We start from the raw sequence: 22,216 nt of genomic DNA, 5'->3' as shown, positions 1-22,216 counted from the left end.
AACCTGTAAAATGAGATTTCCATATAAATGGAATCTTCTCTCAGATATAAAATCCCAACCACCTTTGGCCCAGACACATTGTTTGCTGTGCATGCCAGACCACCATCTGGAATTGTGCAGATTCTCCTTCCAAAACAAACACTTGCAATCAGCACCCTTTTAAGTACAGGAAAAGAACACACTCCTCTGTTAGCCAGTGGCAGCAGTCCACCTCAAATCAGCCACATGGTGACTATTCTGCTACCAAAAAATACACTTGCTCCAGTCTGCTCTTCTTGAGTAATAAACAGTCCAGCAATTAGCATAATTGCTGGAAAAAAATAAAAAGGGAAAAAACCCAAAACAACCCTAAGCTAATCTCACCTTTGAGATCTGTCACTGCTGTATTTTGTGTTGGTTTAAACTCTTTCATTAGGCAGTTTCTTGTTCTACATAACTCCAGAATCCTTGTCTAGTGCACCAGTTCAAAATGAAAAGCTATGTGAACTGAACTTACTTTGTTTTCTTCCTGATTTCCTCCACAGTTTGCTTAATATGATCCTCCATAAACTCCATCTTCTCATTTTTCGAGGCATGTGCCTTCTGTAGCCTCAGTATTCTTTCAACCAAGATGACTTGTCCACCTCTGGGAAGCTATCCACAGCTACTGAAAGACCCATGTGTTCTCAGGTGACCGGTCCTCGTTGCTGCTGCGCGCATTCAGGGACCCTGCCAACATACCCTATTTTGTAAGAGCTCTTTCTGCTTTAAGACCAAGTGAAACAGCTGCCCTAGTGCAGTGCATGCATTCATTAGACTGCAGTAAGCCTGGGAATTCTTCAGCAGAATGTGCAGTTTCCCTTTTTATGTCAGTAGAGTTTTATATAAACAGTCTCTATACCGTTCCAATCACACACGCTGAGACAGCAGTGCAGCCCCCTATAGCGCAGGCACAGCTCATTTAAGCTTAAGTGTGCTTGGTTCAGTCACTCTTACTCCTATATAATGTCTTCCTGCTCATTCTTGTTACTTTGCACAAGACTGAGCTGATATCCCACATATGGAGTCCCCTATAATTATAACACCATGAAAACTGTAGAGGCTGACAAAAGTCCAATGTATCAACACTGCAGCACTAAGAGCTTGAGGATTTTCTTCTCTTTCTTTCTTCTCTCTCAGTATTTATCTCCCTAATACAGTGACATTAGAGGATACTTTGACAGAGCTAACCCAATTTAAAACCCAAAAGCATGGAGGAAGAAAACAACTGTTGTTTGCAGTGCTGATGATAACCACTTTGAACTGGATAGTAAGTAATGAGTTTTACTCCAATACACTGATGCTTCTATACAAACTGATTGATTTATCATTTACACAGTAGCAACTGTCAATAGTGCAATTAAACAACGTTGGAAGCCACTGCTCATTTTTGTGTTGTCTCTGGCAGCACTTAAGAGGGTCCTCCATGAATTGGAGTCTTCTGACCTTCCCCCACACATTAAAAGAAACAAACAAACAAAAGGTAGGCATTTAAAAGGAAACAACATGTATAACCATTAAACTTTAACCCCACAATGAGCATCTAGAACTGCATTCAGACAAATGCATTTTGGAGCTTGGAAGCTATTTTGTCAGCTTCAATGGGAGGCTGCCCACACACTGCATATGCAGGAGCCACAGAAAGATGAAGGCTCAGGGCAGCACACCACAGCAGCCTTATTAAGATGGAAAGATTGTTTTGGCAGCCCCACCACGTGCTATATATTACCTGATGAACTGGAACGGCTCCCCATGCTGCTGACTTCTTTGTCATAATTACAATTTTCCATCTGATCCAATTTCCTCCGTGCTAAGAGCATAACAAAATGATGGTTACCAACAGCAGATTAAACCCTCAAAAATCACAGTGTTACAAAACATACAAAAACTCTAATCCTCTCGGAACTGCACTACTTTAACATGGTTTAACAACTGAAAATATAATGGTAGCAAGTAAAAACAACTCCAAAACCAAGGAGCATCCCCTTTCCTCTCCCAGCTCCTGATCATGAAGCACCTGGCTGAAACATTTACCATGATCCCTACACTCTACAGCAGCTGCCAGATGAAGGGGGTATGTCAGGACTGACTGAAAACTTAAGACTAAAACCTGATTTTACTTTTGATTAGGACTGCTTTGTAAATGACTACTGGATGATAGAAAGGGCCACAAGGATGAACAAAGGGCTGGAGCACGTCTCCTTCTGGAGACAGAGAGTTGGGGCTGTTCAGTTTGGAAAGAAGGCTCTGAGGAGACCTTATTGTGGCCTTCCAGTATCTGAAGGGGGCCTACAACAAAGCTGGGGAGTTTTTAGGGTGTCAGGTAGTGATAGGACTAGGTGGAATGGAGCAAAACTGGAAGTGGGTAGATTCAGACTGGATGTTAGAAGAAGTTCTTCACCATGAGGGTGGTGAGACTCCAGAACAGGCTGCCCAGAGAGATTAAGGCTAGGCTGGATGAGGCCCTAGACAGCCTGATCTAGTGTGGTGTCCCTGATCACGGCAGGGAGCTTGGAGCTAGATGATCCTTGAGGTGCCTTCCAATCCTGACAATTCTATGATTCTATTCTACAATCTCTGTTCCAGGCTCTCAAAACTATCACTACTAGAAGCTGAGTACAGTGCTTGTGCAGAAGCGCCACTCATTCAGCAGGGATCAAAAGGGAAAGTGCACAGCTATTCATGTGTGTACAGACAAGGAACTTGTCTTGCATAATGCCAACAGCATCTCTCCTTTCAAATACATTTCAAACAGATTTGATTATATTCAAATCTATTCACAATCAGAGCGAATGCATTACTGGGTTATCTAATGACTTCTGTGTGTTGACAATGTTAGTCACTGGTCTCTCCACATCAGTCTTTAAAATACAAGTGTTCAAGTTAAACTAAAAACAAAAATATCAGTTGTTATCAGCAATTCCTGATACAGTCAGCAGCCAGGAAACACCCAGCAATCTTTGATCATATTCTTATATAGACCAGGACACATATCCACCCACAGTGCCAGTTCAGTAGTCACACACATGGGAACAAAGATCATGCTCTTTTGAAGTAATTCTTTTCTTTTACATCTTAGCCACTTTCAAAAGTTATATTTAAGACTGAAAATTGACTCCAAGGCCTGTTTCCTGTAACTGCAGTTTCCACAAGATCTAACTTGCTCGCTCAGTTTCGTTGTCTATAAGGGACTGGGGAAGTTTGAAGAACTACACAGACACAGTCTGTGCACACACAGACAGGACCCTAGTCTCAATCAAACACTATAAAGGGGTTTAGAGATGCACTGATTCATATCTGAAAAAAAAATTCAACCTAGCTGAAGTTGTTTTGCGAGATCTTTCAGGTTTGCTGCGTGCTTGCGTTTCTGGGTAGCCAGCTCATCTTTCAGTTCATCCACACAGGTCTTCAGTACTGTCAGTTTTTTCTGCTCTGAAGCTAGCTGAGCCTCTAACATTTCAACTTCCACCTTTCGCTGATCTTCCTCCTTCTGTAACTTGGTGGCCTGAAATTAAAAGCTTGATTTTCAGCTGTATGCAAAAAAATTCCAGGCTAACTGTACTGGATGTTCACAGCCCTAACTCTGCACTTTCCACCTGAGAATCACTCGCATTTTACATTCGTTACTTGGGCTAAACACTTCCACTGCAAATGAATAAGCAGCACAGTGCAGTGCTGCAGTAAGACTCCTGAATGACCTCCAAAGCATCTACATGATGCAGTGCAGCACCATTCGGAGTTGTACCTGCAGTCACGTTACACTAGTATTAAAAACTACACTTATCTCATAGTGCAAACACGACCCAAGAAACAGTTTACAGTAATAAATGTCACAAACAAAGTACAACCTTTTTACTGTTTCAGTGGCAGCTGCACACAGAACGACTCTGTGCTCTCAAAAGTCAGAAAGAACAGGGTAATACCCTCTCATTCCTGTGCAATGTGCCTCAGGATTTCTTTCCCCTTAAAAATGTGAGGTGTTCCTATGTCCCTGGTATTACTCTATCAAATTGCCAAACCCAATAGGAAATGGCAGTCAGGCAAGCAAAGACATAAGGTGCAATTTGTGTGCCACACCTTTACTGGTATCCAACATCTCACTGATGCATAGAAAACAAGGTGTACACTGTACTCACCAGATCATCTTTAGTCTGTTGAACACATTCCAGCTGATTCTGCAGCTCTCTTTCACTGTAAGAAAGCTTATCCAACTGGCTCTGCAAGGAATTGTTTTCAGACTGAAGCTGTGCATTCTTACTGGTTAATTTTTCAGTGAATATCAATAGCTCAGATTCTCTTTTCCGACTACCTTCAATGTCCTTCTGGAGATCAGCAACCAGAGAATTGGAACCATCAATTTCTTCCTTTAAAGCACTGATTTCTTGTTCAGCTCTGTCAAAACAGAAAAATTGTGTAGTATCAGGGATAACTTGTGCTTGAAGATATAAAGCCTTGCTGAAATAAAAGCATTGGGGTCAAGACCAAGTAAGGCAGAAGTACAGTTAATGAACCTGGGGCATCTGTTAGTCACTAGATCATTTTAATTGCCAAGGGAGTTTGTAAATGCTGTTTCCTGGCATGTTGTAGTGCATAAGTGACAGAAACATGCATTCACTTTCCTCAAGGAAGACAAACTCTGTACTGAACTTCATGAGCTTTACTAAAGTGTATCAACAAAAATCTCAGAACCAGATTCTGGAGATGAGAGGTAGATCTGCAAACCTAATGAAAGCGTCATTCCATAAGCAGATTTGGGGAAACATTCCAGTATTGAGCTTCTCCAGGACAGCAGTATGGTGACTTCAGGAACATGCTGGCTTGTGTTAGAAATGTTGTGTCCAGCAGGAGTAGGGAGGCAATTGTCCCATTGTACTCTGCTCTGCTGAGGCCACATCTTGAGTATTGTGTTCAGTTTTAGGCACCTTAATACAAAAGAGATGTTGAGGTGCTGGAGTGAGTGCAGGAGGAGGGCAACAAAGCTGGGGAAGGGCCTAGAGAATAAATTTTATGAGGGGTGACTGAAGGAACTGATGCTGTTTACTTTGAAAGAGGAGTCTGAGGGGAGCTGTCATTGCTGTCTACAGCTACCTGAAAAGACACTGTGGAGAGGTTGGTCCTGGTCTCTACTCACAGGTAATCAGGGATAGAACAAGAGGGAATGACGTCAAGCTGTGACTGGGTAGGTTTACACTGGACATTAGGAAATGGGCTGCCCAGGGAGGTTGTGGAGTCACCAACCCTGGATGTATTGAAAAGTCATTTGGATGTGGTGCTTGGGGCTACGGTTTAGGGTGAACCTTGCCGAGTAGGGATATCAGTTGGACTTGGTGATCCTGAGAGGCTTTTCCAACCAGAATGTTTCTGTGATTCTGTGCTGGCAAACACTTCTCATTTTAATCATTACAAATGTGGAATTGAGATTATCAATCTCAATCCTCTCATCTTGTAAAAGGCCATGAAGGCTGCCTCCAGTAGTAGTAACACTGCCTTAGAATAGAAAAAGCACTTAAATTAGGAGAGGGGCTCCTCAAATTACAATACATTTTAAAGCATCAATAATTTCAATAAAGAGAAACTCTCCACATCCCAGATAACTCTTCAAATCATTCCCCAAAGTGCACAGCTGTACCTCTGATGTTGATCTTGTAGATGATCTAGAGTTCTGGCTTTGCATAGCAAACGTGCAATTTCATTTTTCTGTCTAGTAATAATATCTTTGTACATGGATAACTCACTTGCTGTTCTTGAACGCTCTTCCTCGAGACACCTGACCTGAACATGAAATCAAATTTGAAAAAGAAACACATCAGAAAATATTTATTCTCCCAAGCTGCAGAGTTGAATTATTCTGATCAGATGCCTAGAGCTCCTGTGTTATTTGTTGGTGGCTCCAAAGTAACTCAGAATACTATTTCAAGTGTTTCGGGTGAAGTACTGTCAGAAAAATCAAGAAAAAAAAATGGGAACAAACAAAACCCAAATCAAACAAAACCCCCAAACAAGTAGGACTGACTTAAATTTGAGTTTGGGGACAAAACTAATTAGTCTCATGGTCTAAAGGATCCAAAGGCATCATCAGGTAGTCTACAACTACCTGAAGGGAGGTTGTAGCCAGGTGGGGGTTGGTCTCTTCTCCCAGACAACCAGCAACAGAACAAGGGGACACAGTCTCAAGTTGTGCCAAGGGAAGTATAGGCTGGATGTTAGGAGGAAGTTCTTCCCAGAGAGAGTGATTTGCTTTGGAATGGGCTGCCCAGGGAGGTGGTGGAGGCACCGTCCTGGACGTGGTCAAGAAAAGCCTGAATGAGGCACTTAGTGCCATGGTCTAGTTGACTGGATACGGCTAGGGGATAGGTTGGACTGGATGATCTTGGAGGTCTCTTCCAACCTGGGTGATTCTATGATTCTATGATCTTTTTCCAGTTACCAAGACAATCCCTTATTATATTTTCCTCTCTTTTTCTAGTTGAGCTAAATTCTGGCTCTGGATAAAGAGACTGCATGCTAATGAGTAGACCCTTCAGAAGTTACCTTTAGCACATATTCCTTGCCAGATGTCTCTACAAAATTAACTTCACAGGTAGAAGTTTACAAGTTGCTCAGAACTTCTCAGTTAAACGAGGCGCACAGTATGAAACAAAATGCTGTTGTCCTATGCATCAGCTGATACTCCCTAAGAAAGCTACCCAAAGACAAGTTACATATCCCTTCTAGTTTCATGCCAGCCAGTTTCTAATTCATAGAATCAGTTAGGATTGGAAGGGACCACAAGGATCATCTAGTTCCAACCCTCCTGCCATGGGCAGGGACAGCTCACACTAGATCAGGCTGTCTAGAGCCTCATCCAGCCTGGCCTTAAACACCTGCAAGGATGGGGCTTCCACCACCTCCCTGGACAACCTGTTCCAGAGTCTCACCACCCTCATGGTTAAAAACTTCTTCCTAACATCCAGTCTGAATCTACCCATTTCTAGCTTTGTTCCATTCTCCTTAGTCCTATCGCTACCTGACATCGTTAAAATTCCATCCCCAGCTTTCTTGTAAGCCCCTTTAAGATACTGAAATTACATTGTTTGCTCCAAAAGAAGAATACAATTAACAGACTGCATACAGTCTTGTTCCAACCCAACCTCGTGCCTTTAGCCTCACTGCAATCCCATGAAGCACTTTACCTTTGTTCTCAGTGTTCGAAGCTCATCCATGCTTTCTTTAAATGTTCTCTTCAAGTCTTCCAGCTCTTTGATTTTCGCATGATGCACCTTTTTGAAGAGCGAGAAGCTCCTTAAGAAATCTAGATGGACAGTGGCATCCGTGCACATCTGGGAGGTGGCTCAGTCACCAACCCTGGATGTGTTTAAAATAGTCTTCTGGATGTGGTGCTTGGGGATACGGTTTAGGGTACACCTCGCAGAGTAGAGATAGCGGTTGGACTTGGTGATCCTGAGGGTTGTTTCCAGCCTGAATATTTCTGTGTGATCTCCTGGGATCTCAAAAAAAACCCTAGGCCACCCTAACAGCTGAGAGGGCACGAGGCAGAAGAGGTACCCTAAAGGGTTGTTCCACTCATTCAAAAAATCAAAGCCAAACCTAAAAGCTTCTTTACTCTTGGAAGAGCTGAGAACAAAAATGGGATTACACACTCTGGTTTTACGTGTACAGACCTATGACACAACAGCTCCTGGGGAAAGCTCTAAGCAAACTGACACCTGGTTAACTCAAGATGGCATATGCAGATGTGATTTGTGAGCAGATACTAAATCATTAGAGAGTTTAGCTTCTGGCATTGCAAATCTCTACACAGAACACAGGCTGTCTCTTCCCTGCCATGCAGCTTGGCAAAATACTAGCCAGAAAAAGGCCTATCTATCATCTGAATTTCTGTGCTAAATTACAGCAACATTCACGTTCATAAATCAAAGAGCTTATAAAGAAAGAGTTTATAAATGAAAGAAGTCAAAAACATTCTCCAAAAAGCAGGGCTGGAGGCAGACACCTGGGATGTAGGGCCAGGCCAAAGAGAGAAACGTTTGGCAAATAACTCCAAGCAGCTTAAAATAAGATTATCAAAATGAAAAACTTGTGGCCCTCTTAACTACTAAGTTGCCAACTCCGTTGTCTTCACACACCACATACTTACCTCCAGGTGATCAGACCTCTCCTGAATTTGTTTCTCTAGTTCTCCTTTAGTTACTTGGAGTTTTGCATCCAACTCATTTGATTTAATTCCTTCTGACTCCTAGAAAGGATTGAAGAGACATAAGCAGAGTTTTACGTTCCCCTTTCTAGTTTTATAAGCATACAGATTGCTTTTCACATGGCTGAGTCTCTGTGGTGGCTTTAGGAACTTCCCCACACACACTATTGAAATTTATCAGACTAGCTCAGATGGCTTGGAAGTAAGATGGAGCTCTATTTACAGCGAGACAAAATTTACAAGCATATACAGACAACACACTTACAAGTGTTTACAATTATATACAAATTAGAATTAATACAGAAATCCAAACTCCCTCCCAGATGCAAAAAGCTGCCCAGAAGGGCTCAAAGCTACCCCCTCACCCTCTCTCTCTTCCTTCCCAAACAAACAAAGCAAGCAGCAAAGCTTACGTTGTTTTGTGTCAGCCAAGATTAGTGGAAAGGTACTAGAGCAGAGGGAGGATCCAGCAAAGAGATCCAGCATCCCAGACCAGAGTGAGACAGACTGTTGACATTTTGGCTTTCTATCCCTCTCAGCAAACCAATGAATGATATGGACTTCATCATTATTTTCTTTTCACAACTAATTTATCCCATTAAAATATTCCTATTAGCCCCAAACCAGCAAAGTCTTTTCTACAGGTACTTAATCACAGAATTAATGAGGATGATCCTAGAGATCTCTTCCAACAAGTCCAACCTACCACCTAACCCTTCTAATTAGCTACATCATGGCACTAAGTGCCTCATCCAGCCTCCTCTTAAACATCTCCAGGGATGGTGACTCCACCACCACCCCAGGCAGCCCACTCCAATGGGCAATCACTCTTTCTGTGAAGAATTTCTTCCTAATGTTCAGCCTAAACAGCTTGAGACTGTGTCCTCTTGTTCTGTCACTGGGTGCCTGGGAGAAGAGACCAATCCCACTTGGCTACAACCTCCTGTCAGGTAGTTGGTTGTAGAGAGCAATGAGGTCTCCTGCGAGCCTCCTTTTCTCCAGGACAAACAACCCCAGCTCCCTCAGCCTATCCTCACAGGGCTGTGCTCCAGCCCCCTCACCAGCCTTGGTGCCCATCTTTGGACATGTTCAAACACCTCAACATATTTCTTAAATTGAAGAGCCCAGAACTGGACACAGTACTCAAGGTGTGGCCTAACCAGCAAGGAGTCCAAGGACAAAATGACTTCCTTGGTCCTGCTGGCCACACTATTCCTGTTACAGGCTAGGATGCCATTATCCTTCTTGGCCACTTGGGCACACTGCTGGCTCATGTTCACTTGCCTGTCAACCAGTATCCCAAGGTTCCTCTCTGCCTGGCTGCTCTCCAGCCTCTCTGTCCACAGCCTGTAGCACTGCTTGGGGTTGTTGTGGAAAAAGTGTAGAACCCTGCACTTGGCCTTGTTAAAAGTCATGGTATTGGACTGTGCCCACCTATCCAGCCTGTCCAGGTCCCTTTGCAGAGCCCTCTTACCCTCTTAACAGATCCACACGTGCTCCCAACTTGGTGTCACCTGCAAACTTACTAATGATGGACTCAATCTCCTCATCCAGATCATCAATAAAGATATTAAACAGGACTGGGCCCAGCACTGATCCCTGGGGAACACCACTACTGACTGGCTGCCAACTGGATGTAGCACCAGCCCAGCCCTCTAGCCAGTTCTTAACCCAGCACAGAGTGCTCCTGTCCAAGCCAAGGACTCCCAGCTTGGCCAAGAGTTTGCTATGGCAGACAGTGTCAACGGCCTTGCTGAAGTCCAGGTAGACTACCTCCACAGCCTTCCCCATGTCCACCAGGTGGGTCACCTGGTCTCAAAAAGAGATCAAGTTGCTCAAGCAGGACCTGCTACTCCTAAATCTGTGCTGTCTGGGTCTAATTCCCTGGCCATCCTGTAGGTGCTCTGTGATTGCACTCAGGATGATCTTGCATGGCACTGAAGTCAGGCTGACAGGTCTGTAATTTCCTGGGTCCTCCTTCTGGCCCTTCTTGTGGATGGGCAACACACTGGCCAGCTTCCAGGCTTCAGGGACCTCTCCAGTGAGCCAGGACTGTTGATAAATGATGGAGAGCAGCTTGGTCAGCTCATCTGCCAGCTCTCTCATCACCCTAGGATGGATCCCATATGGGCCCATGGACTTGTGAGGATCTAAGAGAGTCAACAAGTCCCTAACTACTTCCTCCTGGATTATAAAGAGGCTGCTCTGCTCCCTCAGCCCACCTACCAGCTCAGGAGGCAGCTATCCTCAGGACAACCTGAGAAAATCGAGGCAAAGAAGGTGTTAAGCACGTCTGCCTTTTCCTCATCTCTAGTCAGTACATTCCCCTCCTTGTGCAATAAAGAGTGGAAGTTATCCTTGCCCCTTTCTTTGTCACTGTGGTAGTTTGAGCCTAGCTAGAACGTTTTGGTGAGAAGAATTAGATTACTGGCTGTGAAAAGGCAACAATGGTGATGTCTACTTCGCTCATAGGCTTGCTGAGATGTATAAGAACAAGAACATAAATATAGATAACAGAGTCACTCTCTGTCTGGGCTGAACCTCTCTCTCTAACCTAACCTGCTGTGTGACTAATCCATCTGCTTCCTAACCTCCCCTTGCCAACCTTCCAAACTATATTGAGCACAAGGCAAAGTCTTGGGTAAGCATGGATGATTTGTTGATGCCCCTCCCAACTTCACTGCATATTGAAAACTTTATCATTTCGTGGGCACTGCACCTCAGACAGTCTCTGACCACCACATCTCCCACCAGCCCTTCTCTATTTGGAAAGTATGGAATGATTCCAAACACACCTAGGAAGACCCCCACACTGCATGAGAATCAGGACAAATATCTTCCCTTTTGCTCAATTTTTCCAGTACAGAAACCAGGCACTAATCATCTCAGCTTTGGAGCTTGCACAATTCTTCCCTGCTACATCTTAAGGTAAAAAACAGCAGATGTGGACATTAAATGCTAATTTAATCTCCTGAGAGAATGTGCCTACTTGATAAGTTTTTATCATTTCTTGACAGTTTTTCCTTATCTGGTCTGCTTCTTGTTTTGCTTCAGTTAGTTTTGTCATTGCGTCTTTGAGGGACTCTTTGGTTTCCTGCAGAAACAGCAATTAAGACATAGGTTACATTTATTTAGCTTCACCTGGGAGAAGCATTTCTCATGATAAAAAAAAAGTTTCCTATTTCTACAGGGAGAGAATGAACAACCAAAAATACACCCAGCATTATTTTCCCTTTTGCTTCCATTCAGCTAGCCTTTTATGCAATTTCATTTGTTCCAACACTGAAAGAACAACAAAAGGATCTCTTGGCTACGTGCCATGCAAACTTTCAGAGAATAGATTTCATTCTGCCACAGAAGAACTAAACTGTTAATTCTTACTAAAAAAATAAGTTATTTGCCAGATTAAACTGAATCTCCCCCATGCATCCTCCTCTCACATCCTTTCAGCATTTCCATTTTAGCATCAGTATCTTTAATGACACTAATTCTGACTTCTGCTGCAGGTATTCACATTAAAGAAGAATCACTTTAGAAACAGATTTTTATACTACATAAAAAATAAACAGCATAGCAGCTAACTATTCCTCTAACTACATTTTCATATCATAGTATCAGTACCAACTCACTAACCTTGTGTGAATCCGCTTCTGTTTTCCATTTGTTCTGAGCCCATTTGACTTTGATAACATGACAATTGATTTCTTCTTTCATTTTTTCTATTTCTTTGCTGAGTCGAGTGGCTTCACTGTCCTAAGGAGGTTTCACAGACTTTGTATTAACAACTTAAATCACTCAGTGCTTTTACAAGACTTCTGCTCCAATGCAGGCCTGTTTGTTTCCCTTAATGTCTGTATTTTGCAAAAGCATGCATATACTTGAGAGCTCTCAATACTGCTTTAGTCCATAACACAGAGGGAAAAGCCCAAACCATTAGCTTTCTGGTTTGAATAGCAAGGTAAGGCTGCGCTAATGTAAGTACACATGAAAGTTTATATAACCCTAACCCTAACCCTCACGAGGATGCTTAGGGGACTTGAGCATCTCCCCTGCAGAAACTGAGAGCCCTGGGGCTGTTTAGTCTGGAAAAGAGAAGACTGAGAGGGGATCTGGTCAATGTCTATAAATGAGAGGTGGGTGTCAAGTGGATGGGACCAATCTATTTTGATGGTGCACAGCAATAAGACAAGGAACAATGGATGCAAACTTGAAAACAGAAGGTTTCACCACAACATGAGGAGAAACTCCTTTACAGTGAGGGTGACAGAGCACTGGAGCAGGCTGCCCAGAGAGGTTGTGGAGTCTCCTTCTCTGGAGACTGTCAAAACCTGCCTGGATGCGTTCCTGTGTGAACTACTCGAGGGGATCCTGCATTGGCAGGGGGGTTAGACTCAGAAGTCTCTGGAGGTCACTTCCAACCTCTTACATTCTGTGATCTGTTTAAAAGCAAAGCATATTCTAGAGTTCTCTCTCTCCCAGGCAAGGTTGCAGTCTTCTTTTTCTGGCCAAAGAATAAGGAAAGAAGTTCAAAAGTTATATGGTCATGTATTGCAAGGCTACAGACAAAAACCATGGCACCAGTGGAATGGTATTGCCCATCATGCAGATGTAGCCTAGTGCAAGCACTGACAGCAAAATGCATGCAACTTCCATCAGAACCTGTGTCAAGAAAGGATGTTAAGCACAGTGCTGGCATCACCTTCTGTATCAGTATCCACAAACCACTGCATTAAGCTAAGTTTCCACAGGCTGTTTTTGATGTCACAGGCTTGTCTTGCCAAAAACAAAAATTAAAGCAGCACCATATGAGGGCAGTGCAGTTCCTGTAAGGTTCTCTTGCAACCATCAGGGGTTACGAGGACAGAGAGTATGTTAAGTTTTGTTTAGGACACCTAAAGTCATGCTCCCAACTTCCTGTTCATGTCAGAGGACGCGGAGGTGACTTTTTTGTTGTTGTTTCAGAAGTGTAATTTTTAGGACTTTTAATAAGATGTGGGTTTTTTTAACGATGCTCCTGTGCATTGCTCAGAAGAGGCTTGAAACAAAGTTTGAACCCTACTAATTCATTTTTTAATCTTTCACATGAAATAGAATTGTGAAGCACACCACAAAAGCCCTGAAAAATTTAAGAGCCTGGTGGGAATTATATTTTTTTTTAACTGGGTCTAAAAATGCCTGTTGCTTTACCTTCAGTTTTTAGTAGTGTAGAATAGAAAAAGAGAGTCAAGACACAGGAAAAACAGCAAAACACCCTGCAATAACTGAACCCCATTACAGGATCACTGGATATTAGGGGTTGGGAGGGACCTCCATCGACCGCAGAATCACAGAAACATCCAGGTTGGAAAGAAAAGACTGGGTGAGGCACTTAGTGCCATGGTCTAGTTGACTGGATAGGGCTGGGTGATAGGTTGGACTGGATGATCGTGGAGGTCTCTTCCAACCTGGTTGATTTTATGATTCTATGATCATTCAACCTATAACCCCCTACTCTACATGATGCACCTTAAACCATATCCCTAAGCACATCCAAACCACCCTTAAACACATCCAGGGTTGGTGACTCCACCACCTCCCTGGGCAGCTCATTCCAGTGCCTGACCACTCTCTCTGTGAAAAACTTTTTTCCTAATGTCCAATCTAAACCTCCCCAGCCTCAGCTTGAGGCCATTCCCCCTTGTTCTGTCTTCAAGTACCTGTAAGAAGAGACCAGCAGCAGTCTCTCCACAATGTCCCTTCAGGTAGTTGTAGCTCACCAAGTCCCATCCTCCTGCCAGAGCAGGACCACAGAATCTAGCTCAGGTCACACAGCATTTAAAAATAAAACCCAAACAAGCCAGAAACTCCCTCACAATCAGTCATCTGCACCAAGCAGGCTTCTCAGATTTGTAACAGAAAAAAACAAAACACCAATGTTTCGTGAACTAATATTCCAAATGTTAAAATGAACTTCAAAAAGATGACAGCAAGACCTCAGTAACTTCTTTCCCTTCCCTTGAAGAAAAGAGACTTACACAGCTATTTAAAGACCCCAAAGGAAAACAGGTTTCTTTCACCAAGTACCTAAATGATCAGGTTGTTCAGATGGTGCTTTTAATCATTAATTTCAGTCATGCAGAAATAGTTAAAGTACCTTTGTTTCATAGAGCTGCTGCAATCTTCCTTTCTCCTGAGAAAGCTGTTTTATTTTATTAGCATGCTTCTCTATTTCTTTGTTTGCATCTCTCACTCTTCTCTCAAGTATCTCCTTTTCCTTTCGGAGGTCAAGTGACTCCTTCTCCCCTCGGACGTATTTCATCACCATCGTTTCCTTTTCGTGCCGTGCTTCTTCACATTTCTTGTTTGCCTTCAAACATAGGACAACAGAATGAATCAATCTTGTGTTTCATAATGAGCTTTGATAGGACTCCATGGGATATTTTCAGTATTGCAATACAGCAGCATAACAAAATAGGTTCCTGCTTAAGTACCGGAGTTACTCTTAACAGCAAAGATATATCTGAGTGGCTGCAGCTTCACAGCCAAACAGCTCAGATGAGTTATCAACAGATTAATAGTTTTGAATACAAATTTTTGTCTGAGAAGGAAAGAACTGTGTTTGGTAAGTTTTAGTAGCAGCCTAAGTCTTCTGTCTTCCCCCATCCACATGCCAACTGCACAATCATCCTTCAGATGCTTTATCTGTACATCCAACTGTACAACCATTATTCAGATGCCTTATTTGTACAAATTTCCTATCCCAGCAGCAACTATTTTTTTTAATTAAAAAAGAATTAAAGTCAGGCACTGAGCATTTGAATCCATACAACAGAAAATTCTTGGCAGAATATGATATTAAGAAGGAAAAAAAAATCTTCTCATTAATACACAATGCAAAATAAAACCTCCGTGCTGGAGTTGAGAAAAATACTAGTTTTGCAATAGCCTGCCTGAAAAAAAGTCACTGCTAGTTTCTAGCTCCTTTGGAACCAAGATTAGCTTACATGCAAGCAAAGGGAGATTTCCTTAAGGGCTGAATTCCATACTGTTGGGAATAGTAATGTTAACTGTAGCGATTTTACAGAATTGTTTGATTATGGTACACTGGAACATAAGCCATGGACAGGAGAGAGTGCATGAGCTCAGAAGTGTTGAGTTGAGATAGAACAGAAGGTTGGAATGACCTTAGAGAATGGTGTAACAAATATAAAACTGGAGCCTATGGTTTTCACCTATCTCTGCTGACTTAAGACTGCTTAGACAGAGTGCTGGTATTGTTGAGAGTATATGATGTATGTCTATGCTAATTAGTATGTCATTTCTAACACAAGTACATGTGATCAATTGCAGTTTAATACAATTTGTAGCCTTCTGATGAAGGTACATAAACACATGTTTGGAATGCAATAAAGAAATTCACAGAATCATAGAATGACCCAGGTTGGAAGAGACCTCCAAGATTATCCAGTCCAACCTATCACCCAGCCCCATCCAGTCAACTAGACCACGGCACTAAGTGCCTCATCCAGGCTTTGCTTGAACACCTCCAGGGACGGTGACTCCACCACCTTCCTGGGCAGCCCATTCCAATGCCAATCACTCTCTCTGGCAAGAACTTCCTCCTAACATCCAGCCTATACTCCCCCAGCACAACTTGAGACTGTGTCCCCTTGTTCTGTTGCTGGTTGTCTGGGAGAAGAGACCAACCCCCACCTGGCTACAATCTTCCTTCAGGTAGTTGTAGACAGCAATGAGATCACCCCTGAGCCTCCTCTTCTCCAGGCTAAACAATCCCAGCTTCCTCAGCCTCTCTTCATAGGGTCTGTGTTCTCTGGCTAACACAGTGATCTAATAACCACAGCTACAAGTTGCCTACAAGAACAAAGTCAGTTCATGAGATGCTCCGCACTGAAAGGTATTCCATATTACCTGTTCCATTCGAAAGGCCATCTCTTTATGCAACTGCTGAATAGTGTTTTTGGCTGCTGCATCTTGACTTAAAAGTTTGTCTTTACTGGCTTTCACTTCTTTATTGAGCTCTTCTATTCTTGCTTCCAGCTAAAAGACAACATTGTGATATAATTATAGGGAAAGTAAGACTCGGATCATATTTCATACGGGCAGGAACATTTCACACCAAATTAGGTGCTTTAACAGATATTTCTTTGTATTTTACACTTGTCAAGCTGCAACTACTTGTATCAACATCTAGCTGTGCATTACAGTTCAAGCATGAAAAATGACAATTCTCATCTTCACTCAGACCGAGGATGGACTAAATCAAGTAAAACACAAGGCACAGTACTTTACTACACACAAAAATTAGACTGACAGGAAATGCCAAGATGCCAGAGCTACAGTGGCTGCCATCTGAAGCCACTGCACCTTCCACCTTCCCATTACTACCCCTGTGCCACACCCTCTACCGTGCCAGCAAAGCAGTCTTGCATCCATAGTGAATTGGACTGAGAGTCCATTCACTGAAAGATAACTCAGCAAATAAAGAAGCACTTAATCATTGTGCCAGTGCATTTTCTTTTCCTTTAAATCAGCCTACTGAACCAAGTCAGAGACCTGATCCAGCTGAAGATAAATTTACCCATGTTCAACTGGAACATTTCCCAGAGCCTGCTGACTGCACAGCTGCACAAGTCCAGTACAAGAAGCAGCAGCACTATTGCAAGAGCAAGCAATGGCTACATAGGATGTAATGGTGCCCAGAGGTTGTTCCAGTTGTGCCTTGGAGGCTATCCTCTCATGCTAGGGGAAAGCCAGCTTACCATGGCTACTTTGGTTTGGTTTTGGTGGGCAGTGGTGGAGTGTGTGTGGTGTACAAAACCACAAGATGTCAAGGTCAGGATCCTACATTTTAGTACAATTCCAAACTGCTACCTAAGACACAAAAACAACCTAAAATGCTTCTGTTACTACACAACGGGTCAACCACATCCTGTTCAGCTTTCCAAATGAATCACTGCCCATACAAAGACAGTTTTACATACGCAAGCATGCATGCACAGTTCACTTACAGCTCTGAGTACAGTTAAACATTCACTTGGAAGCAATTGGAAAACACTAGTTCAGAAATGACAATGATAGAGCACTCTACTAACAAGAACAACTCAAAGTGTTTCACTGCAAACTCTTAACTCTAGGTGTTACCTAGATACTTCACTGCAGTATCTTAACTCTAGGTGTTACCCAACAACAATACAAAAATCTAACACTTCAAGAGGGTAGATTTAGATTGGGTATATGGAGAAACTATGCTAAGGGTGGGAGGAAACAGGAAACTGCCCTGAGAAATTATGGATACCCCAATCACTTGAAATTTTCAAGATATGTTTGGCTGAGACTTTGAACAACCTGACCCAGCATAACATATCCCTGTCAACAGCAGAGGGGTTGTTGGACTTGATCTCTGTTAAGTCCCTCTATGCTACCAAGGGTGACTTGTTAAACAGTGGCAACATGTACATGTGAGGTACTAACCAGCACTTGTGATGTGTTATCTGTACCTGTTTAATAATGTTGAGGTGCTGCTTTTCTGTTTCTGTTCGTTTTTTCAACTCATCTTTTAAGTTGTCCTTCTCTGAGCAAATTTCCAAAATCAATTCCTGATGTTTTTTATTTTCTTTAATCAATCTGTCAAAAAAAAAGACCAACAAACACAAAGGCATTTAAAACAATGTACGTCAGTACTGGGGAGTTTTATTTGTTTGCTTTACTTCGAAATGTATTATTGGGTTTGCTCTTTATCTGTGAGTCCCAATGAAATCTGCAAATCAGAAGCACTAATGAAACTCACCAAAGCCATACGAAATCAAAGCAGAATTACATTGTGCATGTGAAACCTAACTCCAAACCAGCAAGCAGCACCTTGTGTGGAATTTGAGTGATTCCAGCATTTTGGGGTTGCAATGGTCGATGACAGGAGATATTTGGTACCTCTATGCAACTACAGAACTCTAAGTGTTGATCATTTTAAGGTACTTGTATAAGACAATAGCTTCCAGTCAGGTAACTCCAGCAGTCAGATGATACGAATACAGTATCAGTATTTTCAGACATGGATTGCTATGAAGAGCCCTTGAAGTTCACAACTTGGTAAGAAATGGAGCCCTGAATTTTTAAGTCCTAAAGTAGGTAACTACAGCATTGTCCATGCTAATACTCTTTAGCAAGCTGATTTTTTTTAGCAACAGTTTCTTTTCAACTCAGCTGTTTGAAGCCTGCATTGAAGCTGATCCTTACTTGCTTTCACCTTTTTGCACTGCAATAGAAGATAGTTACACATGAAATGCAGAACTGACATTGACAGAACTGCTGAATAAAGTCACAAACATATTTAAATGCCTGAAGACAAAGTTAGATGGTGAACATTCTAGACCACTAATTGCATCAGCTTCTGGCAGACATGCATTTACCTGAACAAGATATTTAAATATGCCATTACTAACATTTTCATCTTAGTTCCCCTTATTTGGAAGGAAAAATAATTAATAATTGTAACAAAAAAAATAGAACTCTCTGAACAAATTAAATCTTCCAAATTACAAAGCATTCAAAACCATCAGTGAAAGAAAACTCAGAACTTCTGTTTTTTAATTCCAGGATTATAAATTACTAATTTACACAGCCCTCACCTTTGTATCTTAGATCTGATCACAGGAGACAACTGGGCTATTTACAGAGCAATGCTATAAGAAACCCTGCTGTTCATAAACTAATAGCCAAAAAAAAAAACCCATCAACCCAATCCAGAGTGCTCTTTGGACCAAACAAAATGTTCCACAGCCTTTTAACACTCTGGAGGTGAGTCCCTAAGAGCCCAAGTGGTGCAGCTGAGATAGCAACTGGCAGGAAAAAAGAAAGAGACCAAAGATGTTTATAGAAAAACCTTTTTGTGTGTGTACACAATATAGGATATATTTACAAACACTCATCTCTAAGAGAGTAGTCCATGGTGAAACAGAGATCTGTCTTTGAGATTACCATAAATAAGTAAAACCCACAGAACTTGTTAACTTGTGACCTCCTGGAATTACAACCGCTTACACATCCACCACTTCAAGTTCCCACTCTTCCTCCATAATTACTGAGCATCCAACTATGCATTCCTAAGCATTCCTGTTATCAACTAACATTCTGTCAGATGCTAACTAGCGAGATATTGTGCTAGTTTGAGCCTACCTAGAATGTTTTGGTGAGAAGAATTAGACTATAGGCTGTGAAAAGGAAACAATGGTGACGTCTATTTCACTCACAGGCTTGCTGAAATGTACAAGAATAAGAATATAAACATAGATAAGGCAGTTGTTTACTCCCTGTCTTCGGGGCTGCACTTCTCTCTAACCCAACCTGCTGTCTGTGTGACTAATCCATCTGCCTCCTAATCCCCCTGGATGACCCTCCAAACTCATATTTGAACGCAAGGCAAAGTCTGGGGTAAAGTAGAGGGGTGAGAGGAAGGTGGAAGGGTGGTTGAGAGTCCCTCCTGGGGACTCAGGTTTCTAGGAGGGGTGTTGTGTTTCTGTATTACTTTTTCACTTGTATATTTCTGCATATATTGTATATATCTGCTTGTATATTGTGCTAAGCTGTAAATATAGCTTCATTCATCCATTTTCCAGCAGCTGAGTCTAGTCTGGGTGACTTTCTTAAGTGTGGGGGGGCGAGTAACACCCAAACCATCACAAGTGCAAAACAACACTTACCTTGCTGGGCATTTCTCCTTCTGTTTGGTTTCCCTCCCTTTGATGCCCACCCCTACTACAGTACTGGAGTGCCTTACATGAAGAGCAGGACACTCATTTCCAGCCCCCCAAGCAGGAATAAATTTGAAGTTAATGACTAAATTTTGTTAGCAAAAAATACCCAAGCCAAACCAACCAACCCAAACATTCTGAAGGGGCAATACAATATAGAATATGAAACACTAATCAAGTAATTAAGTAAAGAAGTGGCTTTTGATGAATATTCTTTATGTAGCATACTGCCTGGTAGAACTATTAAGCCCAATTTATTATAGCAAAGTTCACAAGCCATGAAATTCAGGAGTCTTCCTACAAAATGCATTAAGACAGTAGTTTATCTGTGCTGACATTTTCAAGTCAAAGAATAGCTCTCAACTGATCATCAGCTTCACTGGACTATGACAGGAGACTGAGTACTACTCAAAAAAGAAACAAGCAGTTTCAAACTCAAATAAAATGCACATTGCAGGAATTAGAGACTACAAAGATTTATCTATCCAAAGATATATCCTGGACTAAATGAATCCTGGACTATTTTTATATCACCATTACTTTTCCAGTATTTAAGTCATCCTAAAGAGTGGTAGGCTATTCAAAGTGAACCAAACAGTTGGCTATTCAGCTCCTGCCAAATTCCCCAAGAATTCAGAGATCTAAGCAGGCATTTTCATTTACAAGTACACACCACGAGCAAAAATAAATCCTCACTGGAAGAACGTCATTTAAAAAGCTCATTAACTGTCCTCAAAACAACTCAGGAGGGGCTATTTTTTGCACAGCACACTGTTACACACACCTCCAGCTGTGCTCAGCACACTCAAATACTCACATTTTCATAGTTTGTTCTTGCTCCAGGTATTTATCTCGCACGCACTTTTCAAAGAGAGCCAAGGCATGTTCACCCTTCTGCACACCGTTAGGGAATTTCCCTTCCTTTGAAAAGTCTGTAGATAGGAGTTCAGACTCTATGTCCTTTAGCAAATCCTCCTGTGAGGAAGTCTCACGCATTGTGGAAATAAGCTTTTTTGTGTAGTCTGTGTCGTAAGGGCTCTCTGAATAGATTTTATCACCTTTTCTTTTCACCAAGTCAGAGTCTTTACTTAGCTCCTCCAATATTTCCATTAATGATTGTTCTGTCTCATTAGTTTTTACATCCTGTCTTTCGAATTCTTCACTAGATAAATGTTCTGGTTTTGTGGAGCTTTCCACCTTTCTTTCAGAGCAGCTATGGGAACAGCCATCTGCCTCTCCACACGGCTGGTCCTGTCTTCCACCCAGAGCACCAGTGCTGCTTACGTCAACGGCTGTTGAATCGTGGTCCAAGGGCAGCAACCCTGATTCCTTTTCCAACACAACAGCATCATCTCCACTATAATCAGTGTTTGGGCAGTCCTTCATTCCAGACGACTTATCAGACTTCTCCTTATCTAGACACTTGGAAGAGGCACTGTCTGACAGATTGACTGGCTCCAGTGTGCTTTGCATTTTGAGTAAATGTCCCTCCATCATCTTCTGAAAACCTAAGGAGCAGAATTCACAATATATTCATATTACATTCAAACATATTATATTTGACATCAACATATTATATACAACATATATAATCAAAACACAACATATTATATTCCAAATCAAAATGAATAGAGACTGGGAGAGGAGAAATAAGGGCTAACAGAAAGTAAAATTTAAAACAGCAAAAATATTTAGATACATGAAATTTTATGCAGAGTTTGTTGATCTTCCAAACATTTACATAAAAATTCCAGCACAAGTTTTTTTTCTAAAGGAAGGTGAGAAATCAAGGAAAGCAAAGAAGAAGTAGTGCACTTACTAAGGTGCCAAGTCATAAAAAGAAGTAAAGCTTCTTAGAATGAATAATTCTATCAATTACATTCATAAAAATTCCAAGTAACCATCTTTGAAAAACACTTCAGGCATAAACTAGCAATGACAAAAATAATCTAGAGCCTTAAGGGTTTTATTTTCCTATACATGGCCCCAAAGCAATAGCATGCCTTGACTTACTCATTCTCACTACATAGGGTGATGCTCTTACCCAATCAGGATATTCAGCTTCCTTACTGTCATGTAGTCACCACCAGGGTGTCTCTATAAGCACCAACCTAAAGGAAGGGGCTGAGGGAGAACAGGGGTGAGATTCCCTACTTCTTTCTGCTTTGAAGTCAAAATCTCTTGCTGGAAGAACACAGATGGTCTGCAGCAGATTTGCACTCACAAAAAGTAGCTTGCAGAGCAAATGCTTGAGGAG

At 41.9% G+C, this 22,216-nt stretch overlaps 1 protein-coding gene across 1 annotated transcript in view; it reads right to left on the bottom strand.

Moving 5' to 3' along the window:
* The window catches only part of CCDC186 (coiled-coil domain containing 186), a 40,810-nt gene that overhangs the window by 5,780 nt on the left and 12,814 nt on the right, over positions 1-22,216 (bottom strand). The window contains 15 exon segments of the mRNA XM_064144346.1: positions 497-614; positions 617-656; positions 659-708; positions 1,748-1,828; positions 3,334-3,523; positions 4,155-4,410; positions 5,648-5,790; positions 7,191-7,277; positions 8,156-8,254; positions 11,202-11,306; positions 11,846-11,965; positions 14,346-14,558; positions 16,121-16,249; positions 17,710-17,836; positions 20,777-21,467. Coding sequence (XP_064000416.1) covers positions 497-614; positions 617-656; positions 659-708; positions 1,748-1,828; positions 3,334-3,523; positions 4,155-4,410; positions 5,648-5,790; positions 7,191-7,277; positions 8,156-8,254; positions 11,202-11,306; positions 11,846-11,965; positions 14,346-14,558; positions 16,121-16,249; positions 17,710-17,836; positions 20,777-21,456 — 2,438 coding nt within the window. The 5' untranslated portion in view covers positions 21,457-21,467.

The sequence above is a fragment of the Pogoniulus pusillus genome, chromosome 6 (genome assembly GCF_015220805.1).
Source record: "Pogoniulus pusillus isolate bPogPus1 chromosome 6, bPogPus1.pri, whole genome shotgun sequence".
Taxonomy (NCBI): domain Eukaryota; kingdom Metazoa; phylum Chordata; class Aves; order Piciformes; family Lybiidae; genus Pogoniulus; species Pogoniulus pusillus.
This window is presented reverse-complemented; position numbering and strand designations above follow the sequence as displayed.